Source organism: Perissodus microlepis, chromosome 4, assembly GCF_051167445.1.
Source record: "Perissodus microlepis isolate ML-2025 ecotype Zambia chromosome 4, ASM5116744v1, whole genome shotgun sequence".
Classification (NCBI taxonomy): domain Eukaryota; kingdom Metazoa; phylum Chordata; class Actinopteri; order Cichliformes; family Cichlidae; genus Perissodus; species Perissodus microlepis.
This window is the reverse complement of record NC_140464.1, coordinates 7,823,076-7,842,150: the sequence shown is the minus strand read 5'-3', so window position 1 is coordinate 7,842,150 and position 19,075 is coordinate 7,823,076. Positions and strand designations below refer to the sequence as shown.

General features: G+C 40.1%; 1 protein-coding gene across 6 annotated transcripts in view; it reads left to right on the top strand.

Annotated features, from left to right (window-relative positions):
- The window catches only part of ppp1r1b (protein phosphatase 1, regulatory (inhibitor) subunit 1B), a 33,025-nt gene extending 13,955 nt beyond the window's left edge, over positions 1-19,070 (top strand). For 4 of the 6 annotated variants that reach the window (XM_084925381.1, XM_084925379.1, XM_084925380.1 and 1 more), the window contains 4 exons: positions 12,002-12,091; positions 13,114-13,189; positions 14,362-14,499; positions 17,005-19,070. In XM_084925381.1, the coding sequence (XP_084781507.1) occupies positions 12,002-12,091; positions 13,114-13,189; positions 14,362-14,499; positions 17,005-17,168 (468 nt within the window). In that variant the 3' untranslated portion in view covers positions 17,169-19,070. The remainder of the gene's footprint in view (positions 1-12,001; positions 12,092-13,113; positions 13,190-14,361; positions 14,500-17,004) is intronic. The other 2 variants (XM_084925382.1, XM_084925378.1) reach the window with 1 other exon arrangement.
- The last annotated feature ends 5 nt before the right edge of the window (positions 19,071-19,075 follow it).

Below are 19,075 nucleotides of genomic sequence, written 5' to 3'. Positions count from 1 at the left end.
AGGATACATTTTTAAAATGGAAAATTTTCACAGCACTTCATAAGATGTTTACTTAAAAATAAATATTAACACGTGCTGTCCTCCTTCCCCTCTAATTCTCTTTCTCCCTTATGCCCTGCCACCATGCTATGATCCTTATCACCTCTTCCAAGAAACCACAGGATACCAATCTGGCATATGTGGGCTACGCCCTCATTTTAAAAAAAAAATCCTTATTTTATTGCTCAATATTCAAAGTGCAATCACGTATTTTTAGGGTTATTTGCTGGCTTTATTCCCCCAGCCAGACCCTGGGCTTCACCTTCAAATAGGGAATGTGGGTTGAAACTTCTACGTCATATTAATACTACCACATCTTTTCAGTCAAGCTTCCATGTCAGGCTTCGAATTTATTTCCCCCTTCTAATTTGGTCTTTGTCTGTACTAGTTGGAGATTTGTTCTGACTAGTTCAGGATTTTGCTGTACTAGTTAAACAAAAACTCTTTAGCTACCTTTTCAGCAAGCACAGGCTGTATATAGAGGATGGACGTAGCTTCTGGGTATGAAAAGCCAGTAGTTAAGTGGCTTAAAGTTTATGGTCTAAATCTCTAGCTTTAAGTCTTATTTAATACAGCATGATGATCATTTTGTAAATTATGGCTGTATTTGGGAATAAATAGATAATAAACAGCATATGTTTTACGTCATGGCTACATGAAAAGGTTGCTACCATTAGAGCCTGCAGTGTGTCAGTTTCTCAGTCAAGTATACTGTTCACTCAACAAAGCTGTTATTCAAAAGCTAAGAGGAAAGTTTGCTAAATACTCAGTTTGAGGTTTCAAAACAGGACCTCAAAAACCAATGAGCAATGCCATAGTGGTTATGTCCTTCTTTTATAAACAGCTTATGTTAGCTCCAAGAGTCCATCTGTTACTATGATGCCCTGGTGGGCTGAATTTGTAACTCTTAAACTAACTAATAGTTAACTAGTGATCTGCAAATTTTCTAACATGTTAATCTAATTATTATTATTATTAGAACTACTTAAGTACCAAGATTTTCAGCATTACGCCATTTGTGCATCAGCAACATAAAACCTTTTTGATGCTTTAGTGCCACTAATATGGATTCTGTTTCAAGCTAGTTGGATAGAAGTGCTGCTAGCTGACTTGTACATTTTTTGTAAATGAGAAATTAGTGCAATGAAATCTTGAACCAGTTATGGCAAGGCCAAAGACCGGACTAGTAGGTAGAAAGTGCTGTGTGATGTGGAATAAATTCTCAAATGGCTTTCCCCATACAACCGTTTCAGAGGCATAGAATTAGAAAGCCTGGGGTCAGTGGTTTTATTTACTGTGCATGCAAATGGATGGATGCTGATAGTTAGAACAAGGAAGCAAATGAGCTGGTGGGGAGTATGGGAAACAGAGAGGGCATTCAGGAGAGAATGTGTGTTTATGTGTGTTTAAAAGCAGATAGCATCTACCAGTGGTGGATGGGATTCTCCAGGGACATGTGGGTGGGCAGGGGTAACAGTTAACGACACTCGTTTAATTCCCTTCCCCTCCCATAACAATTGCTGTCGCCCACTAGTCCGACTTTGCTAATGAGTTGCAATACTATTCTTTGGAACTTGTTACACAACCAGTAACATCTTACTGTTTGTTGCAATGGCATTCAAACCCCAAAACCCCTATTGACTGAACTGCCTTGTTACTATGGTGACAAGCTGTCCAACTATGTCATTGAAAGCACCCCCACAGTTGGCATCTAAAAGGTCAACTTTAATGGATAGTTCTGTATATGTGATAGGTTGTTTACATAGGTAGAATTTCATTTTTTGGAGGTAAATATGTGTGAATGCTCTTTGGTGACGGTTCCAAGCCTCCCACGCATGGAAATGTTGCACATTTTGGGAGAATATAGCAGGTTTTGGAAATCCTTTAAAGGTGTAAGATGATTTTTTTGAACATTTCTCACCTGCTTGTTTACTCCAGAGGAATGCTTTTGCATCTGCAAGAGTCATTATAAATAGAAGTCAAATAACACTAACATAAAACCTTCGCTAGTTGCCCCTGTTTGCATGCAGATTGTCTTGGTTTTATTTTGTCACATTTTCAGACACTAATTAGTTGTTTCTTCTTCAGTATGTTGAAGGTTCATGAAATTTTGCTTGTGGCACAGCACTGAAAAATTATTTTATCGATATAAACGTTTAACCTGTATTTTTCAGATCACTCAGATAAATTAAGTAATTTCCATGTGTCATCCAGACTTTCTAATTCCACCCCTTCCATCTTTAACCTCCTGACATTGATACCCAGTGCTGGTGCTACCATCACCAGTTCTGCTTTGGTATCTTTTTGGAACTACCCTATTGCATCCATTGGAGTGTGACTGTGGGAATGCTAGGATAAAACCTTTTAAGCATAGGAAAAGGTGCTTTTATTAATACGTGTGTGTGAGAAAGAGTGCTATATAAGAACCAGTCCATTTTACTGTTGGACTGATTTGAGAATCAAACATTATGTACTGCAGAAGTTGGGAAGAAAATCCTGGGGGGGCAGAATCTTTGAATCTACATGTGTTGGATTGTAATGTGATTGAATACCATAAAAATATATTTGTGTATTGAGGACACATTAAAAGCATGAGCACAGTCTTAGGTTTGAATCTAGACTGTGTGGTGTTTGCACGTTCTCCTCTTGTTTGTGTGTGTTATCTCTAGGTACTCCGCCTTCCTCCCACATTTCAATCTAAATACATCTGCGGGCTGCTTCTGCAAATGATTACTTAATTTCTCATGGTAGCTCTTCACTTTAGCCCCAGCAGTTTTGTGGTGTTGTGCTGGTACCAGCTTTTGGGGCCAGTCTTTTTTTTAATGTTAATCAACGGAACCCAATCTGTTCTAGATTACGTACCAGCACCACATCGGAAAACAGGCACGATCTCCTTTATATGCTCTAAAAATACACAACTTTTAAAAGTCATTATTTTAGAATATTCTTCATATTAAGCGGTCAGGATTGACTCTGAAACATAACAGAAAGAGCACATGGCTGTGTTTACCATCACTAATGCCACTCCACAAAGGCACCAATCCTCCGTGCTTTGTAAATGATGTAAGGTAATGTGCATAATGGAAAGAGATTAACGTCATGGCACAGCATCACTGATTCCCTTCAAGTCTGCCTCTCTGCGGCCTCAACAAGCAGATACATATCTCTGTGCTCTCCTCTTTCTTCACTCAGCCTGGTCCTGTTAGCTCATGCTGACCAGTTGAAGTGACAGGAAATGCATAACATGAAAGGGAATAACAAAGGCCTGGAAAGGGCATTTGGCGAAACGCTTCTAACAGTAAGCCAGTCCATATGAATCTATATTAAACGTCAAGGGTGTTATTGAGGGCATGATTTTCACTCACAGTTCCCTGATTACGATCTTCATACAATTCCTCATCCTCCCTAGCAAAGCCAACACCTATCGGCCCTCCAGTCCTCCCCTCATTTTTCCCAGTCCACTCTCTGGGTTAAACATCAAACAGCGACCTTTGGTGCAACAAGTGTTTGCTGTCTGGGGGACTGTCAACATGCGCTCCCAGAAAGAACATCTTTCTGGATGCCACAAAGCATGCTGGGACTGGACAAGAGGGTGCAGTGATCTTTCCCTGCATGTGGAAAGCCAGGAATGCCACTGTGTTGGTCTTACTCACTCTTCCCAGTGACGCAGGCTGGTTCCTCTCCAGGCTGCCTGCCCGAAGCAATTTAATGATATTTGTGGTGGCAAAAAACTAATTGGTTAAGAAATTACTTTGAAAAGAAAAAAGAAAGATGAATTGCTTTGCTGAAACCACACATTATAATTGCAGTGTGGACACAATCAATGGGCTTCTGTCTACTGGGGGTTACGTATGTATGTGTTCCTCCCTGTTTTTGACAGTTGGGGCATTTTGAGTAGTTAATGACTCTGGAGACCAACATATTATTCATGGCCTCTATCTGTTTATAGCAGTTTTGTCCAAATTTTTATTTAATTATTTATGCTTTTTCTGCTTTTTTTCCTCCAAAATAAAACATAAAAAAGCAAAACAGTGCAGCTTCTGTGTAAGAAAGCCATTAGTGTGTTATTCTGAAAATCATGCTCTCTTAATGATGATATAACCCAAACAATTTATCACCTCCTCTTGGCTCCTGTGCTGTAGACCTGTGTAATGTGCAAACACTTAAAAAGTGTAAATATTGACTATGGGTAGAGTGATTTGCCACCTGATTACACGGTACATAGTGAGTTCAAAATATGCCATAATGCCCTCGGCAGCTCATGCATGTAAAACTCATAATGGAAGTTGCATGCTTGTAGTATTGCGGCACACTCCCTTAGACTTTCAACATTTTGGTCGATAAATCCCCCACTGTCTGCCAGTGCCATGTTCCAATCCAGTCACTAATTTTTCGCTTCAGGGATCATCTTTAATCAAACAGTGTCGGGCTGTGGCCAGGGAGTGAAAAGATACAGACTAGTGCATTCCCCTAATGTGCATTCGTGCATTTCTAAACACATATCCAAATTCTTGTCTAGCTGTAGCAGAGAAATCACAATGCACTGTGCAAGGATGTCTTTTAACCCTGCCCAGTACAGCAAAACAGTGGCCACATTTGTGATGAAAATTGAGGGATAGGATTAGAAGGGCAACAGTCGGGCAGCAGCAGGGACAGAAATCGAGGGTGGGGGATAAGAGATAGACAGGATCTGTGGGATGATCAGCGGTTGTCAGGATCGGAACCCTGCACTGCACCTTTTAGCTGGCTTTCCACCCCTCCTGATTTTGCTTTCAGGGTCAGTTGCTTTGTAGCTGGAGTCCCAGGACAGTCACACTGACATAAGCATATTCAGGGGACCACTGAAGCATGAATCAAAACAAATAGGATTGGTCCCAATCCCTGTTTCATCAACACAGAGAAGACATAGCATTTTGTTATTGCTGCTCTATGAGTTGTAATCTCTGATTTTCAGGGCAGTAACTGAGACATTTTTTTCCAGCGTTTATCTCCCTGCAACCTAATAAGCTTTGTACATGGTCAAGCTCTCAGTTATCGTCAGTGCATTTAGAAGGAAACCCCTAAAGCTAAAAGAAAGGATATGCAGAAAGATGACAGTAGATAGTCTGCTGGAAATGGAAAGTAATATTTTGTAATGTCTTTCTTGTAAATGCTGTTCTGTGTAGATAGAGTTCAATTCCAGTAAATGGGTTACTTTAAGAAAGTAAATATTTAGAACAAGCTTCTGCACATTTTTGTGGTATAATACAATAGGTTTTCTTTGAGAAACATAGATTATAGAAAATTATTTGAAGTAGCACTGTAGAGTTCCTCCAGGTGCCACCTGGTTGTAGTTGTCAAGCTGTCATAGTTCAATAAAGGCAAAAAGAAAAAAAATAAATTAAATGGGGCACATGGGTAAGGAAATGCTGTTATATTTCACAGTAATATCATTTTTACTGAGATTATAGTAGGAATAGGAATAATAAAATAGGATTGTTGGTAACCTTTTCAGTAACTTCTATGTCATTTATCACGGGTGGTTACACGTGACTTTGCAGATGAGTAACTATAGCTGCTCTGCCCTCCATTTGTGCCAGCCTATTGACCTCTGCAGTTGCAGAGGTCAATAGGCTGTCAGCTACATACTATGACACATCCGAATATGAGTGCATGAACAAAAGCGGAATTTTCCAGCGATTGCAGGCTGTTGGCAATGTTACTTTCTCTATGAAAGCTTTGATTGGCACCTTCCCAGTTGTGGGTTGTGGCCTGGCAGGGGGCTTCCTGACACTCATCAGCCAGTGGCGCAGTATTTGTACTGTGATGGTAAACCAGCAGTCTCTGGAACAAGAGGCCAGCAGTTATCAGCAGCTAATTACATAAATGCTGGGGGGCACTGTGAGAGAGAGAAGAAAGAGTGGGGCGAGGTGGATGGTTGTCTGAGTATGATGTAATTCTGCCAGTGGGTGCAGGGTAATTACATTTTCTATTTGAGGGTCATTGGAGAACCCCTCCAGATGCTATCTGCTGCCCATCTGTTTATCCAGTTAGCCGGTGGTGGGGCCAAAGGTCACTGCAGAAGTGTTATGTGAATGCTGAGAAGCAATATGCAGCAGCAGCCTCCCTGACTTATGGGAATTCACCGATCTGACAGAGCTGCAGCTGGGGTTGAAATTTGCGTAGCCTTGTCCTTGACCCCCCTTGAAACAGCTGGAAACTCAACAAGCGGGTGTTTCTCAGTGCAACCTTTTTAAAGCCCGCCAGCATTATCTGCTAGTAATTTTAAATAGTAAATCTTAATAAATAAGAATTAAAGAAAAAAGACAGAAAGGAAGAAATCCAGTGTAAATATCCTCACAGACAAAACGTTTTGCACAGTTCTTGCATAAAGAATAACATAGATAAAAAAATCACACATTATACATTAAATCTTTATAGCAGAAATGATAAAACAGTCAAAAAAACAAAAAAACACATACACACATACCCACCCACACGCGCGCGCGCGCACACACACACACACACACACACACACACACACACACACACACAAAAGGGATCATTTTTCACCTTACTGTATTATTGACTTCAAATTGCCAGACTGCACTTAGAGCACCACATGGGGTTCTTCCATTTGTTTTTAAGAGGCTATCTCCAGGGGCATGACTGAGAGAAAAGGGCAACATCATGGCTTTGTTTAAATTAGTTGCCCTTCAGACTTTATATTCAGCTGAACATCAAATATGACCAAGAGAAAGGGAAGCTAATATTTTTACAGATACATTTAAGGTTGTATGATAGGGTCGTGTAAAAACTTGCTAAAGAGTCGAGTGAAACAAAATACATTTTAATCAGTTAAAGAAACACAAAGAAATAATTGGTCGGGGAGTAGTGGACCAAGCTCCCTGACCAAAATGCTTTGACCAAAAACACAAATGATATTCCCTGCATGTACATGGAGGAGTGTAGCGGTCCTAGAAGAGAGCCCAACCACCAAATATGAAAAATTGCAGGTTGAAATAAAAGTAAAAATAACCAGTGGCTTTACATACAAAAGATCCTCAGTTTGATCTACAGGTCACAAGCTAGTGCACTTCAAACACTGGTCCCAAGCATGAAGACATTACAGTGTTTTATCAGGAAGGCCATCAGGGCAAGCTCTGTCCACTGTGGCAACCCCACAGAGAATAAGGGATAAGCTTAAAGCACTTTCTTTTAGAGATGGAAATAAGTCTTTTTTCTGACTGATATTAAATTCATATAGTTTCTAGCTAAATATTGAAAAGAATATCTTTCAGGTGCTTTATTGCACACCCATGGCCTGGATGTAGGCAGATGTGATAACTGCAAATAAACATTGTACAAATTGATAGCCGTCCACGTGGTGCTGATTTTACAGTTGTGCCACCAGAGAGTATGAGATTCTGCATCATTCTGCCATCTCTATCACTGAGCAGCACACTGCTTGATAGGATGACCCAATGGAAAGTGCTACATATCACAAGGGATGTTAGCTAAAACTGAAGGAGATCTGAGGTGTGTTTTTTTCTGTGCTGTCTTGGTGTTGGGGCCAGATCTGCACAGCAGACTCCTCTCGGGATACCCGACTATTAGCACTGGTGCAGAGTTTTAGAACCTTTCGGTCTCATCCCACAGGGACTCCTGTGATCTAGTTTATGCTGTCCTACTGAAACTGCTTTTTATAGACCCAGCCACAAGAGCACCAGCTTAGAGGATGGTCTTTGGGGAACAGACCCATATCAGCCCATCTGCATCCAGACTGCAATGGAAGAGAGTGCTGAGCTAACACACACATATTTGAACTCATTCAAAAACATGCAAAGTCAACACTTACCAGTGACTCAGTACTATATTGGCGTTACACCTGGGTACTATAGCGCTTTGTATCCTGTTAAACTTGGCAAGGTTATTTATTTGCACATGAAAAAAAATCTGTTGCACAGGTACACTTCATGTAAGAGCACAGCTTTAGCCGTAACCTCCTTATCTCCTTAATACTATGTGAGAAAAGTGCTTTTTTTTTTTAAAGAAAAGGTCACTTCAAAGAGGAAGTGGTTACGCTGTGTGCTAGCTCACGCACAGTCTATTCAGGTTTGCATAACCCAAATAAAATTATTTAAATTGTGAGAACATGGCTGTATGAGAAAGGGTAACTGCTGGGTGATATTCTGACTTCATTCTCTTGACATTACCCTGAGTTCATATGTGAAAACAGCTTATAGAAACACCGGTACAAATAATTACGTTTAGCCTTCTGTTTGTATCTCCCACACAATGCATACGCAGGACATTAATCAAATTCAGCTTCAGATAAACTGAAACACCTTTATACGCTATGATCTATGAGCCAGTATTTTTATTGAGACAATAGCTCTTTGTGAAACCTAGTGGGGTGCTGCTGGCTCTTAGGGGAAGCCTGCAGGCATACACCTGTGGAGCTGCTGAAATGCCACTGCAGACGCTTGCTTAGAGTCCCTGAGTGAAAGTCCACTGCAGCTTGACTGATCTTGGTACAAAAACAATTGCTGCCAGTGGTGGAGTGTTGAGGAGATTGGGGGCAGGGGGTTTAGAAAAGCAGTGAAGGGAGGGGATAGAGGGATAAAGCGCTGGAGTAATCTCACATGCTTTGCCCTAGTGTTGCCATAAATGAGGAAGTCACATATGATATTATGTAACTCAGAGTGGAGTGGGTTTTAAGGTTGGAAAATTACTAGAGTCAATATGTATGTTTATGCATTGCCGGCATCACAAAACAACAGCAGGTCACCACCGCCACCGCTGTCGGCATCACTTTGTGTACGTAAATGTGACAAATGTTTATAAACACTGTGATTTTTTTTCATTACATGCATTGCAAACTGTGCCTCATGCTATAGGAGGTCTTCTGTTGTGTCGTGACATTTCATGAGACCACCATGCTGAGTGTTTAGATGACAAGCCCTTGGATAACAACCATTTACACACACACACAAACACATGCACGCTGAGCATGAGAGCAGTTACTGGTAACTAGATCATCATATTATGCTTCACAGTGAAGTCACAGAGCAGTGAAGTTATCCCATTCAGTCATTTTATTGAGTGTGCATCAAGACATATCCTGTTTATGTCATCATTCCTACCTTAATCACCATTTGAGCAAATCTTTTCTTGAAGGAGCTGCCTCTTTCAGGGACAGTTATTGAGGTTAAAACTTTGGGGATCCTGATCTGGAGTTTAGAAAATATAATAATATAATACACCTTTCTCTTTGGCTTGGCCTTTCTCTTTTGTAAAAATAAGCTCACATCACAGTAAAGAAACCAAAAAACAGGCGTGGGAACTAACAAAATATAACAAAGTAGTGGAAACATCCATTGCAGTCTCCCAAGATATTCTAATGGCTTACTTTAAAAATGTCTTAAAAAACAGAAAATCTTAAAATATCCACTACTAATGATCTAGTTTCCAATCCTTTTTTTTGTTGGTATTTTTGTATAAAGATTGATATGGCAGTCAAAAATTAACGAGCAGCTAATTGAATAATCAAGTAATTACAGTTAATAACCAAGAATCTGTTTGCAGAACCATCCGTATACCTTCCTGCTGGCCCTCCAATCTCAGTATAATCTAATAAATATATCATACAAATACACAAGCATACCAATAATCTGCTGGACTTGAATACAGTCGTCGCTTACATCCCCAGGACTCGGGCACAGGCTTGGTCATGTCAACATCTGGTATTTGCTCTCTGTCTCTTGTGGCTCTCGGTTTGAAGCACCTCAGGCTGCCCTGCAAGGCAGTTAGCAGGTGTCATGCAGGCAGAGCCAGCAGGGTTCTTATCAACGTGAAGCCCCAGGCCTCCACACCTAACCAGGGGAGACACAGGGAAAGTGGAGGTGGGGTCAAAGGATGCTCTGTGGATGTTTTCCTCTTACACATCTAATGACAAAAAAGGAAACGGTTGACAAACCAGCAAACAAAAACACACTAATATGAGTTTGGTTATGACAGACTGGTGTTGAAAAGGAGAGGCGAACAGTGGATGAGGTTAATGTCACTGTCAAGGAATGAAGATCAGGATGGATGTGGAAGTAAATAGGATAGAGGAAGCAACGGATCGAGCAAGGAGGAAATGAGAGGAGAATGAGAGAAAGACAGATAGTGTGAGAGATCCAGGGGAAGCAGGAAAGCCTGAATTTGCTTGATGAGATTAAAATGTGTGTCTGGTGATATAAATAAGGGTGAAATCCATGCTTGATTACTCCATGTCTTTGAATTTGACAGAGGCAGATTTCCACCACGTGGGCCGTGGAAGCCTCTGCTTTGGCAACATGCGCCTCGTTGTGATGATGCACACGACAGAAGGGAAACAAACACAACTCTCCATATGGAGCCAGACTACTTAACTATATTCCTGCGATGTTATGTGATATAGTAAACAGCAGCACATAGGTTCATGTCATGGGCAAGGTTGGCTTGCTCCACAGAGGACACCTTTCAGCACCTGATTTGCCTGACTAATACCACTGCTTTTACCTTTTTAAAATGTGTTTTATATATTTTTAACATTTTTCCATTTATTTTTTCCATTTTATTTTATGCATTTGGGAATTGTGTAGATTTGTAGAAAATGTGAGCCAAAGATCTGAGCTGTGTACATACATTTTCTCTATAAAGGCCCCAACACGTTCTGCTTAGCAAGGGAAAAATACTCTGAAAATTAATACTCCACCCCAAACTTATCTTTTGATTATCAAACAGTCACTTCCTGTTTGCTTCTTAAAGGTTTACAGTCTGTTCCAACATAGGAAACAGAGACTGTGAATGTGAGCTTGAGTGTAAATTTACTTCAGTCATTGCCAAGTTTTGTGCTGAAAAAGAGTAGGAAAACATGCACAGAAACAAGCCTGTCTAGGTGGAAATTAATAATTTCTTTCAAGACAAATCAAAAATTCTGGTTATTTTTCTGATTAAATCTTCTTAAAAATAGTTTTAGAAGTTGTCCAATTATGTGCACCAGAATTCCAGGAGCTCAGTATCAAATTTTCCATCGATATTTGCTTCATATATACTAACTGACTGACAACTGTAACTGCCAACTAGTGAAAAAGACCATCCATTAGTACACTTGCAGTATTTATAATACTAGTGTTTTGATGAAATGCAGCTAAATGCACTTTTGTCTCTGTATACATGCAGGGCCCTGTGTTTTGTGCACTGGGTCAATGAGCCGCATTGAGCGCTTCTGGTGAGTGAATTTCCACAGACAGGCCATGATACTGTGGAGCTGTAGGCACAGCTGTGCATTTGTTCCCAGGAACAGCGAGTTTGCTGTATACAGTGGCTTGTGCTGTAGAGGTGTAGCTCAGACCTACACTTTGTCTGGCCCCGTTCTGCTTTTAGGCTGTCAGCTACCTGAATTAGGCCTCCAAGAAGCAGTCATTCGGGGTGGAAAAGTTGCGAGTGGATGGGAGTGTCTCGGCTGATTGCTGTGGTTCATTTAATCCCTTTTCTATGGACTCTCTGTTTGGGAGACTTCATATTTGCATGTTTGGTGCACACAGGTGGCAAAACATGTTTGTGTAAATGTGAGGAGAACATTCATTTCAAATAAATCCTTTGTCAAAAGAATAATTTTCTTCTGTTTCACACCACAGACTTCTCTTTGTTTACTCTGTCTTTAAAATCTGAGGTTTCTAAATGATTCTTCAATTGCACCTGACTGTTGCGTGTGCTCTGACGTGACCAGTACTGAACACTGAAAGTCACTGTTGGCTGCTGACCTGTCAAATAAATCTGAGGTAGGACTAATGAAATCCTTGAGGGCCCAGCAATGCCCTTCACCAGCATAAACTGTCAACATAGGGATCCGTGTGATTGATATGGCTTTGTGCTGAGCATTATTAATAATATAGTGTTAGTCAGTTTTGTTATTCATTTATTTATGGCTGCCATTTGTGTTGTTTGTTCGCAGATCCGACGCCGGAGGCCAACACCCGCCACACTGTTCAGAGTAGCCGACCAGTCATCTCCTGAGGATGATCAGTCCACCCATCAGGTAAAGGTGAAGACAAAACACTTTTTTATATAAGTGTCTTTGTGCTCTCATCCATCCTCCTACATTAGATTTCAATCCTATTAACCACGTAACTACTTTACCTACAGCATATAATTTACTTCATGCCATTATTTCACTGTCTAACAACATAATAATCCATTTTCCTTAATGACTCCACACACATTGAATCCTGTGTGTTGAGTTTGTGTTTATCCACAGTTCAAACTCACCTTGAAATTTTAAAACTATTTGAGCACCAAGGTTAAAAAATATCTTGTTTACTTGATGTTGGTGAGATGAGGCTGAAAGCTTGAGTAAAATTCAGTGTAAGCAGGTTTGACGATAACACTTTTCAAATTCTAGTGAAGATCCTGAAGATTAAGCATGGCACAAAGAGTTAAGCGAACTTGGGAAAGCCAGCATGTAGTAGCATGTAGTGCTGACATTACTGAGTTGCAGACTGGATTATACTGCATGCCTAGCCAATGTAAGATAATATAAGCAGGCACAATCATGACAAAACATGCCACCTTGGGTTTAGAGATGTTAATGTTTGCATCAAAAACTGCAGTGTGTAAATAGCTGTTTGAAAACGCCATCCTTTATATTCTTAATGTTTTGGAACAAGGCAATTTTAAATTTGCATGCTTTTCCCCCCGTTTTCCTCATGGTTATGTTTCTTCTAATGAAGAGGAACAGTTTGTCATTGCTCTCCAGTGTGTACCTACAAACTTCAAATCAGCTTCTGGCGTGTTTGGAAGCCAAAATTCCCCCAAAACAACTTGAATAACTAAGGAGAGGCCTCCAGAGTTACCACAAGAACTAAAAAAAGATTGCATCAGTCATGTAGGAGATATTTTGCATGCATGTTATGACTTCAGATCTCAATGAGGTAGATGGTGTTTTAACTGAAATTTCAAATTATGTTATAAAATAAATATAGTGAATAAAACTTCCGAGGTGCCGATTCTTTGAGGACAGACTGACGAAGAATGTCATGATTAGTGGCTCGCTCTTTCTCTTCACAGTGGGTTGTAGGAGAGAATGGAGTCCTCAAACCAAAACGAGTTAATCCAAATGTGTATCAGCCGCCATCACTCAAAGGTTGGTAAAAGCATTTGTGTTACAGGTGGTGGTTGTGTGTGTTGTGATTCATCCTTGTGTTTAAATCCTGTCTTTGTTTTACCGTGCTTCCCTGCAAGCATTTCTTACTTGCGTTCTAACGCCTTATAAAGGTGCATGTGACAGATGGGTGGATATGCAATAAAGGGGTTTCTTTTTTTTTCACTGCATGCGCGTGTGTGATATGCATAGTTGTGTTTCTGTTTGCTTCTGCCCTTATATTACACTCAGCAGCAGGGTCCATATATCTGTGTGTGACCAAAAGAGAAAGGGAGAAAGGGAGAGATTAGAGTGTGACAGCTGTGAGACACTGAGTGAGAGTCTAGGAAAGTCTGGATCATCCAGGATTACAGTCAGTTGTGTATACAGCTGTGGCGCACACGAACACACACATATAGGTGTGATTAAAATGCATACATGAACACAGACGTGCATTTTTCTATTGTGTCTTTGTTGCATGTGGTCAATAAGGAAGGTAAGTTTGTCGGTGGGGTTTCTTTTACTTTGGATTTGTGGGTGTGTGCTGCCACATGTCGAGTGATGATATAAGCCAGGAAGCCTTGTCCTGCATCTCAAATCTGCCCTTTATCAGCTCAGACGCAGAGTGAAAGAGAGAACTAACTCTATTATTTCTAGTTGCATAACCTATCTCAAGCTAAAAAGTGACCTGCCTGAGTGCTGCTGCCGCACTGTGTAAGTGAGGGTGTGAAAAAATGATAGAGAGAGAAGCCAAGGTGACCTAGAGGAAGCGAGAGAGTGGCTGAGATAATATCACTAAAGAGAGTGAACAGAGAGAGAGAAGAGGATGAGTCAGTATTGCCAAAAGATAGTGCTGGGAAGGGTGGGCAGTCGAGTAGGGTGCAAATAAACAGATGGGAAAACAGGGTGAGAGGAGAGCTAGAAAACAACAGCGGAAGCTCTACTGTAAAAATCAGTGCGGGATACCGTTTTGTAGCTGCCTGCCTGCCTGTCTGTCAGTGCATGTGTATAACTGGCCTTCTGCCTGCCTGGCATGCATTCAAAAACCCCTGTGAGGCTTGACAAAAACTGACAGAGTTGAAGTGTGGTGAAACCAAAACAACATATCCCTCTATCCCTGTGTCTGTGTCCATGTGTTTGTGTGGCTGTCCCTGTGTGTGTTTACCTGTGTGTAGCTGTGCAGAAGATGGCTGAAGCGCATATGCAGAAACTAGGTGTCTACCCTCCCTTGGAAGACCCTTGTGAGGGGGAGGAGGATGAGGACTACTTGAAGGGAGAGGAGGGAGAGGATGCAGCTCCCACCAAGGCTGCTGGTGAGAGGGAGGCTCTCTTTCAACTGTCAGGGAGCACAGTAACAACACTGTTACAGCGATATGATAAAAATACACTTTGAGGGACTTAAAGCTGTTAATTTTATGGGTCTTGTTTGGTTGGGTCATTGGGATTTTTCCTAGGATAAATGGTTTAGTGTCATGCAGTAATCGATTGGTTGCATTCTGATATCACCAGTTAAATTAGCAGCTAGTTGGTAATTATTTCAAAGTGATTGGAGAAAAAATTGTGCTCACAAAATCTTGAAAAACTGGAAAAGTTTGCACATTAAGATTTAAAATCACAATCTCATAAGAGAAGCTTATACACTGAAAATCACAAAATATCACTTTTTAACTAGTCCAAAGGTGTATTTTTCCTTCTAGTTTGTATGAATAGCCAAGTTTTTCCCATTTCTGTACATTTTCCCTAATGATGTTTTTCAGTTATTTGCCATTTCAAGATGAAATGTTCTCATACAGGACACCATTGTAGCTTTTCCCTCCCTAATAGGAGTTCTCCCCTTTGGAGGGTTGTTGATCCTTTATTGATCACATGAGTCATCACATGACTTCTTCACCTAGCTTCCACAAACAGATTTAGATGACCATATAAGGAAATCATCTCAGCACAGATTTAGGGTACACCTGTTTAATTACTCGTTGACAGACAATCCCATAGCAGCAAACCAATACATTTAGCCATGTCGACATGGTCAAGATGACCAGCTGAAGTTCAAAGTTTATTTTGGTCACTTTAAATGTGACATGGTTGTTGTTCTGAGTGAAGCTGCTCCGAGTATTTAGGAAATTCCCGGGATTTTCTCCACACAGCCATCTGTGGGGTTTACAGAGAGTGGTGTGGAAAAGAAAAAATAAGCTAGCAACAGTTCTCTCTGTGAAAACACGTTGTTGATGCCAGAGGTTAGAGGAGAATGCCCAGACTGCGTTCTCTCTTGATTTCTGCTGCAACATATGGATGGTAAGGTTGAGAATTTGGCATAAACAACATGAAACTATGGCTCCATCTGACCTCTGGCCTCAGATTGTTGATGGTGATGTAATGATGTGGAGGAGATTTTCTTAGCACACTTTGGGGCCCTTAGTACCAACTAAGCCTCATTTAAACACCACAGCCTAGTTAAGTATTGTTGCTGACCATTTCCATTATGACCACATTGTACTGCATCAAGCAGGATAACACATCATATCACAAAGCTTAAATTATCTTAAGCTGTTTTCTAACTGTGTAATGCTTTCATGTCCATATGAATCAAAGTCTTTGAGGAATGTTTGTAGCACCTTCTTGAATATATGCCATGAACAGTTAACGCAATTCTGAAGGTAAAAGCAGGTACAACTGTGTAATAGCAAGGTATAACTAACAAAGTGTCTAGTGAGGGACTATTATATGCAGTTTAAGATAACTGAAAGAAAAATCAGGCACAAACAAAAGAAAAATAGCAAACCACAGTAAGATTACATTTTTGTGCTTCTTAGTGAACAATTGCTCTGCGGTTTTCAGCATCTGGAAGCCCCTTGTGTGCTGAGCAGCTGGTACAGCTCTTGTGCTACATTATCCCTCCATCTCTTAACCCAAATGTATTGGAAGTCTCGGTGTGTCACCAACACCTATCCTAGTGCAAGAGGCCAGCCAGGATGTGCATCTGTGCAAATTTTAATCTCTGCCAAAAGAAAAACAAACAAATCTACATATCTCTTTGATTTAAACTTTTTTATATATGTGCATTTTCTTATTTTGCATAATAATCAAATTTATGTGCGCTGTGTGTTTGGTTTTATGATGCCAAATTATAGGTTTATAATCCCCATAAAGTCACACGAGAGCAGTGGCATTTCATTCAGAATTATTGCTCTGTCGGCCCAGATGACAGACTCTCTCGGTAAATCCCTTTGTGGAAGCCTGCTGAAACACAAAGTACCCAAACAGGATGCTAAAATATACTGATTGGGCCTTTTTGATGACAATTCATCTGTTCTTTCAGTCAAGCGACACAGTTCGGACTCGGCCTATCCTATAACAAACAGAAGACAAACCAAGGAACTCAAGTTATTTCATCAGGTAGCTGTTCATCATTTTCAGGAATGAACACAATCTCCTTTTCAGTGCGTCTGAAATACTAAGTGAGTTTGCAGTTTAGAAAAGACATAGAATAAGAATAAAGAAATAAAGTGAAACTATAAAGCTTCTTTTTAAAATGTTCTCACTACTAAATTAATTAACCAAGAGCACAAAACAGTGCAAAAGTCATGGGGATTCAGATACCTGAAGCAGGAAATTGCTTAAAAAGCTTTAGCTCTAGAGTCAGTACTTGTGTCCTTCTGCCCAGCAGGCATCTCTTTCACCAGAATTTACTTTACCATTCCTTATTAAATTTGTGACACAATGGTATGGTATTGTAATGGTATCTACAGTTAAATATAAGCAAAGGTAGTTGTGATTTTTTTTTTTACTGCTGGTTTTGATACCAGTCTTTGCCTCCTCAGATCGCCAAGAGACAGCTGCCACTGAGCAGTCAGACAAGTTTTCCAGCGTGAGAGAGGCGGCCAAGCAGATACAACCAGCACAGGAGGAAGATGAGGAGGAAGAAGACATGAAGGGGGACAAAACTGAAGCCATGACAGAGGAGAACAGTTGTGGGAGTAACTGAGAGAGAAAGATAGCGCGGGGAGAACGTTTGAAGGGAAGATGTGGGGAGACTCATGGTGGTTAAAATCTGAAGAACTCAGAAAAATCAAGAAATGGGTTGTGTGTCTTTTTAAATGTGTGTAGTCTGAATACACAGATGAGATGACAGCTGTCAGTAAACTGAGCAATGGATTCTTTCGTGACCTTAAACATGTGAGAAAAGGTTCTTGTAGTACTTCACCTCTAAAGGGTGGTTTTGAAAACGAGGACGAAGAGGGAGTTTTTGTATTAGTCAGCCTTTATGAGCAGGTGAGGAGTGATTTACTGACAGAGCAGACTACAGATGCTACTTTGGCCCTGGTGTCCTTTTGTTTATAATGACAGTGGAAGGGCCAAAGTCAGCGTGACCAAAAACCCTGCAAGACCAGACCTTCAAAGAAGGCTAAAATGGCCACAAGAAATACAAAGTTGACATTATCTTTCTCGGGTACATTTGATTCAAAAAACAAACAAAAACAAACTCTCCTGTATTACCCTTTGTAAAAACACTTGAAGGTCTTTAAATGTGTGCGGTACGTGTTCCATTTTACTTTGAAACCACAGCCTACATCGTTTGTTTTTTGATTTACAGCAGCCTCAGTGTTTAGTCCTTTGCGTGTGCTGCCATCTTGTGGTAAAAATACAAATGACAGGTTAAAGTGCTACTGCGGCTACTTAAAGTTAAAATCCATAATTCAAATTCTGTTTTGATGCGATTTATGTTCTGCATTTTCAACAACAGCCTTTTAATTTTGCTGTATCTGAGCTTCATGTTGCCAAATCTTTGATCTTATTGATTATAACTTTAGCCTCTTGGAAGCTTGAATGGCGGTTGTTGCCAGTGTTATTTGTCACTGACAACAACAGAAGTCATCAGCTTTAATTAAAATCATCAATTATTTCATTTCTATATAATAATCTACTTTTATTCTTGCTCTTTAAGCTCAGCATTTACCAAACAGTCATGCTGTAGTCACTGAGTTTACGTTAAAACAATTTGCAGTTTGTTCATGCTTAGATCAATGTATGATTCTTTTAGTTCAAAAGTCTTTATCTGAAATTATATGAACTCTGCATTTAGCCTTGTTTTTTTTTCTTTTAAACCTAAATTTAAAATCAGTCTGTAAAGCTACCTCCAATTTTTCAAAAACACCCATTTGCTGCCTCTGTGCATGGCACATTTGAACGGGATTCTTCAGAAACTTATTGGGGAAATTTTAAAAAATTAATTGAAAAACATTTTCATTTCTAATCTAGGATATCTCCCTTTTGTATGCTGACACTTTTGTAATGTTAGCTTTTTCTCATTCCCTAATCGTCTGTTGAAAGAGATATTTTTCTAATCCAAAATCCAGTTTATGGGGAGCACTGCTTAGCACTATCCTGCTTCTGCTACCTATATCCAAATACACAAATGAACCACAACGACTACTGTGCGACTGACATTTGGTAGACTTCCTTCAGCAACGAATTCAACTTTGTTTAACTGACAAAGCAAATCTAATGATAAAATTTCTAGTTGTGCCACAGGATGAATAAATCTTGCTGTTTCTATCATCTAGGCTGCTGTTTGTAAATAAAACTTTGTGAGACTTTTTCAACCTGTGACCTGCCTAAATTGTGGGATGACTGGATGAGCAGGTTATGTGTGCTGAGGCTCTTCAGCCAATAATGTCCTCCCTCCTTCTTTATAACCACCCCCCTCCTCATCCCAGGTCAGAAGAAACAATCGTGGAAAGACATGTACGAATGCTTAATCTGTCTTTATTTTTCTTTTTTTCCATTCTGTTGTTTCTCAATGTGATGTGGTTGTTTTAAAGTGAGCAACTGTATGATATCGAAATAAACAATTTTTCCTTTCTCTTTTAACCCAACCTAAATCTTACTTAA